At 37.8% G+C, this 6,103-nt stretch overlaps 1 protein-coding gene across 1 annotated transcript; it reads right to left on the bottom strand.

Annotated features, from left to right (window-relative positions):
- Positions 1 to 991: 991 nt before the first annotated feature.
- Positions 992 to 5,881, bottom strand: LOC149806670 (actin-2). Its single transcript, XM_089956352.1, has 2 exons — positions 5,675 to 5,881; positions 992 to 2,383 (listed from the first exon to the last, which is right to left on the bottom strand). Exons 1-2 carry the CDS (start codon positions 5,798 to 5,800, stop codon positions 1,379 to 1,381), a joined length of 1,131 nt encoding a protein of 376 aa, XP_089812478.1. The 5' UTR covers positions 5,801 to 5,881; the 3' UTR covers positions 992 to 1,378.
- Between the last annotated feature and the right edge of the window lie 222 nt (positions 5,882 to 6,103).

Genomic DNA, 6,103 nt, shown 5'->3' on the forward strand with positions numbered 1-6,103 from the left:
TGGTACAAATTGAAACTTGCAAGAATCAAGAGGTCTACAAACTTCTATGCAAATATGTTCACTTAATTTCTCTTAGCCACCACAACGGAGACCCAAGTGTTCTCAATCCTAATGGTGGAAGTTTATTTGACCAACCTTCTAAACTCGGATTTCACAGTTCTATTTCCATTTAGTTCCAAAGTTTCACGTCTGAAAAAACTTCATCTCGAACACCAATTTTGAAGTTTACTCGATTCGTCAGCAAACCCAAATAGAACACTGTACTACAAGAATGTAATTTTAATGCAGCTACTCCTACAATCCATGATTACACGACATGTTCCTCACTTCCAAGCTCTGCAATGTTGTCATATATACAATACACCAAATTGAGGTTCAAACTAAAAGGGGAAATATGTAAAAGACTGTCCCATGTACATGTTCTACTCGCAATAAAATCTAGTGGAAACAAATACTTGATACAAGATTTTTCCATGTCAAAACTTACAGGTTATGGAACCAGTCTTTGTATGCAGGTTTAGATTGTTTAGCCTTTAATCTAAATTGGGCTGGTTTGAACTCCACATGACCAATGAACATTTGCAAAAGGTACAAGAAGTTTCAGATTTGGATTAAATAGGGGCCAATACACCCAACAAATTTAACAAATCCATTTTTCACCCTTCCACATGTGCACAACCAAAACAGCAAACCAAAAGCAGTTTCAAGCTAAGCATCAAGTTTTACAAAAATGTCACACTTGGATCCATTTACAAGTAAAATCTATTTTCCTAACTCCCATTTCTGACGAAATTAAAAGAATTTCCAAGGACTAAACGAGTTAAAAGCAAATTCCCAAAAGCATAAAAAACACTTGCCCTCGCCATGTACATGTGACCGAGGAGATGAATATGAATGGATGAATCTGTTCTTAGAATACAACACCTGTGCGCGACTAATTTTTTGTGAACCATGATGACTGTGTACTGCAAACATAATAAACTAAAAAGAATCGAACCTGAATATTTTTATTATAAAATGTGAAAATCGTTCCTAAACAACCTTATTAAATTCTACAAGGTCGCAGACAACTAAATATCAATTTGCATAGACTTTATTGTCTAGATGTAAAATAAAAGAGTACAGACTAGATGCTTGGAAACAAATTATTCCCTCGGTAGCAAAGTTGAGCTAATCTGAATGCTGGTGCTTTTCAGAAAAAAAAACATGCTAATAAGGTATCATAATTGCTTGATATCGTCAAGGCATCACATTTTTCCTACACTTGGACATCAAATCAAAATGTTGATCACAACATTAATACTGGCCATTGTAAAGAAAGAAAAACTATATACATTTAAATGGAATGATACAAGACAAGGCCTGTGAACAGACTCGTTTAGAAACATTTCCTGTGGACAATACTTGGTCCAGACTCGTCATACTCCTGCTTGCTAATCCACATCTGCTGGAAGGTGGAGAGAGAAGCCAAGATGGAGCCACCAATCCATACAGAGTATTTCCTCTCTGGAGGTGCGATGACCTTGATCTTCATAGTTGATGGAGCAAGGGCTGTGATTTCCTTCTGCATACGATCAGCAATTCCTGGGAACATGGTTGAACCACCAGACAATACAGTGTTAGCATACAAATCTTTTCTGATATCGACATCACACTTCATGATGCTGTTGTAGGTAGTTTCGTGGATACCTGCAGACTCCATTCCCAAGAAGCTGGGCTGGAATAAAGCCTCTGGGCATCTGAATCTCTCATTTCCAATGGTGATAACCTGGCCATCTGGAAGTTCGTAGCTCTTCTCCAGAGAACTGGATGAAGCAGCTGTTGCCATTTCCTGCTCAAAGTCTAGAGCTACATAGCACAGTTTCTCCTTGATGTCTCTGACAATTTCTCTCTCTGCAGTTGTGGTGAATGAATAACCACGTTCAGTAAGGATTTTCATCAAATAATCCGTCAGATCTCTACCTGCTAAATCGAGACGCATGATGGCATGAGGAAGAGCATAACCTTCATAGATGGGAACAGTGTGGGTTACACCATCACCCGAATCCAACACAATTCCAGTAGTACGACCAGAAGCATACAGAGACAATACAGCCTGAATGGCAACATACATTGCTGGTGTGTTGAAGGTCTCAAACATGATCTGTGTCATCTTTTCTCTGTTGGCTTTAGGGTTGAGGGGAGCTTCTGTCAACAGTACTGGGTGTTCTTCAGGGGCCACACGGAGTTCATTGTAAAAGGTGTGATGCCAGATCTTCTCCATATCATCCCAGTTTGTTACAATTCCATGTTCAATAGGATACTTGAGGGTGAGGATACCTCTCTTGCTCTGGGCTTCATCTCCAACATAGCTGTCTTTCTGCCCCATACCAACCATCACACCCTGAAAGGAACAATGATGCAAATGTAATAAGCACATAACTACAATTTCAAAGATACATTGCTTTGCATATAAATGTAGTGTACTTCACAATTAAAACCACTGCTGAAAACAAAAAAGTTATACGCTCAACCTTCTACAAGGGAAAAGGGTCAGGCTCTCTACTTCACATGTCTAAGAGGTTCAAAAGTATGATCTCCATTTCATGTGACCATGAGGAAAATAGGGCACAACATATTCTTTTACCATAATAGCTGTATATCTGGGGTAGGCAAAAACTAGCCCCTGACCAGTTTTGTCAAACTTCCATCAAAGGGTGTGGCTTTACTATCAACTTGTCTAGCCATCGCCTTGGAAGAAGTTGCCCATACCTGCTCTAAATGACCTGTACAAAACTGATCTAGAGTTGCAAGCCCCCATTCCCACCAAAGATCTGATGTTGGTTCAAGTTGCAGCACAGCAAGCAGGAATAACATTTGGCAAATTTACATAAGGATTTCAAATACTACTACCAATTCATCTAACAAGTCAAATGAGAAGGAATTGGACCCGTAGGGTATAAATTCTTTTTTTTTTTTTTACAACTGCAAACAGATTTCCTTTCAGAACTTAAGGATCCGCAACATATGGATCACTAGTGTGTTAGTGATGATACCGTTACCCATACATCCATCCAAGATTGTCGTATCTTGACAAAGTTACTTAATGGCCCAAAAATATAAATGCTACAGTTATGTTAAATTTCAAGCAAAATCTGATTATATTGTGATAAACATTTGTCACGGCTGCCTATGGATCCAGGGCTCATTTAAGCGATCACAACATTATCAGTCTAAATGTCTTCCAAACAAAAACACAAGCAATACCAATTTATTCTGTCAATGCATTCACAGACACTTTGTTCTTTAATACTAAACGTTTTTCCTCTTGCATTTGCAATAACTTGTTCATGATGTGGAACTCTAGGGAAAGTAGTTCAATATACAGTTATCCTCATCAAATTATGTATTATTATCATCACAACTTCTACATTCAAAAGTTGGTATAATTGCCATGTTTTGTTTATGTCAGCTCAATTTTCTTTCACTTATTTTTAAATATTAGTGTGCAATTCCTGTCGATCATTTCATATGAATCTTGTTGAAACATCATTGAAAAATTGTTGAATTTCTGTAAAATATTTTATAGTAAGTAGCTCTTAAATTTCACTGGTATTTCAAATTTTACTTGGATTTCAGGGACATTTTACTATCAACTTTATGAAATCTCATTAGTCAAAATTTTAGGGACTTCTTGCCAAAATGTTAGCAATATTTTCACGAGACCTCATCAAAACTTTCAGTGGAATCTCAAATTTATTCTGACCAGAAATTTCACGAAATTTGTCACCTTTTCCCCATATAAGAGTGGTGACAAGATTTCAAGCAGTGAAGTTTTCATATTGAACCAAGTAGACCATGGGATGAATGGATGCAATGTTTCATGGCAATGCTATAAGCTGCTGAACAGGAATAGCAACAACATGTTTGTACATTCGAATGGACGGTCCCACAATGAACAAAATACCCCACAAACACTTTGGGTCTACAACCAGTAAAACTAATGTGGCTTACAACTTGATTGGGGGAGAGGGTAGAGATGTGCAGATAAATTTATATTCATCTCTATTTCTGCAAAGACTACTTTCTCCACTACGCCGATTGGTTTCCTTAGTCGACAAGGAAACAGTAGCCAACTGCAAAAAGGCTACTCCACAAACAATATTTTAAATGTTGGTCTAGTGAAAATATTGCTGAAGTTGACCAAAAGCACAAGAAGAACACACAACCTCTCGTGTCACAAGCCTGCAATTCAATATTAAGTAAAGTAATCAGTACCCTTCATATTTATTTTGAACAAATCTACATTTTTCTCCTCCAGAGTACACCTCCTTGGAAATGTAGCTTGATGTTCCCACTTTAGCCTCATTTTTACTCAACGATTATGGATCATATGCTGTCAATTGATGCCCTAGCTAATCGAAATGGTCAATACATTTCAGTCAGCCAATGAAAATAATCTTAATTCAGGCAAAGACAGCAATCTATTCAAGACATTTGGGAAGTGATCAATTCAGTCTAAAATTGCACGCATTTTTTCCTTTTTTGCACCAAATAGGAAAAATTAGAACCATTTTCTTCAACTAATATGATTATGCTCAACATTTAGTTTAACAAGTTTAGGCATTCGTTTTCTTCTTGAAACTTCAGTTTTTACAACAAAATTCAGCATTCCTGGGCTAAAAGTGCTTTTCAACCAACTGAAATGGCAGTCGACAGTTCTGAAAATCCCAACATCTCAATCGTGCCAACAAGTTGGCAGTGTTTGGGACCATGTGGTGCCAATCAGGCTAGAAGTTATTTACTGATGAATGAATTGACCACTATTTGTGCATTTTGTGCATCAGTGATGTTTTTCCAATTTTAAAATGGAAGAGGTACAAACAAATGGGAGGATACGTGAATGCCTTAAAATTTAAACCCGTACTGGGCAACTAACCCACACTGACATGAACTATAGTGTGGGTCCTCTACACAGCAAGAATTGTTAATGAATTGTTAATGGCATTAAAACAGAGACGCCCAGCCACCTAAATCAATAGATCGGGGTCAACGTCTTGCACTGCATAACCATCTGCAGCCGATTAAATGTTTCCATAAATACGATCAGGTTGAGCATACATTACAAGGTTATGTTATGCAAGGTGTGATCGGACGTTGCATTCCACTTTAAAATAAAAATTAAAAAATCAGCACAAAAAAAGCCTGTCAATATGGGCTACCAACTTCTCTAGTTAAAAAAAAAACCAAACTTGTATTACTACCTTAGTGACTCGTGGGAACTGAAATGAAGGTCATATGCAACCGAAATCGAACGGGTCGCGTTAAAAACAGTTTCCTAGCTATTCAGTGCTACCTTTAACCAACAAATTCTCCCCCACCCCCTTTTTGTGACGCGTCTGCCACATGTCCGGTCAGAGAGAAAAAAATAAGGCCGAGAACTTGGTGGTGCAATTGTAACCTTTGCATCGTAGGCTAGTAGGCCTATTACAAATCACTATTCGATAAACAAGTAAACGTCAAATCCTAAACATAAGTAAGTAAATAAGTATTTCAAATCTAACTCTGAGCTAAAATGAGGCTAATATACAAATGAAGATATATTTATCCACCGACAAAGAAAATTAACTTCTCGAGCTGCGTTCAAAAACGAAATCTGAAGCAACAAGATGAACGATTCAGAATATTTATTTACCTGATGTCTTGGTCTCCCCACAATGGATGGAAACACGGCTCTTGGAGCATCATCCCCAGCAAAACCGGCCTTACACATACCGGATCCATTGTCCACAACTAAAGCGGCAACATCGTCGTCAGACATGTTTGATTGTGTCGTCTGCTTTCTATAAACACGTGTTAACTACAAACCGGCTGGGAACCAACTGACTTGATGAATATTCATACAGTTATTTATACATCGAGTGCCTTCCCCGATTCCAGGAAAAGTAGTTCAGTTCGACGATCGCATTCCCATATATGGAAATGCATTGCCTAATAAGGGCAAAACTACGACTACAGTGCAAGCAGTATTTTAAGGTTTTGTGCTAGGTTTGGTCATTCCAGCATGTTTTTTGGCTTACGACTTCAGTATAAAATTAAATTTGCAATAAATTTTAACTGATAA

The sequence above is a fragment of the Sinohyriopsis cumingii genome, chromosome 1 (genome assembly GCF_028554795.1).
Source record: "Sinohyriopsis cumingii isolate HCF-2022 chromosome 1, ASM2855479v2, whole genome shotgun sequence".
NCBI classification, from domain to species: Eukaryota; Metazoa; Mollusca; class Bivalvia; order Unionida; family Unionidae; genus Sinohyriopsis; species Sinohyriopsis cumingii.

Coding starts and splice junctions, on each gene's coding strand:
- LOC149806670 (XM_089956352.1), bottom strand. CDS start 5,800: ATGTCTGACGACGATGTTGCCGCTTTAGTTGTGGACAATGGATCCGGT. Junction 2,384..5,674: donor TGGGGAGACCAAGACATCAG/GTAAATAAATAT, acceptor TGTTCCTTTCAG/GGTGTGATGGTTGGTATGGG.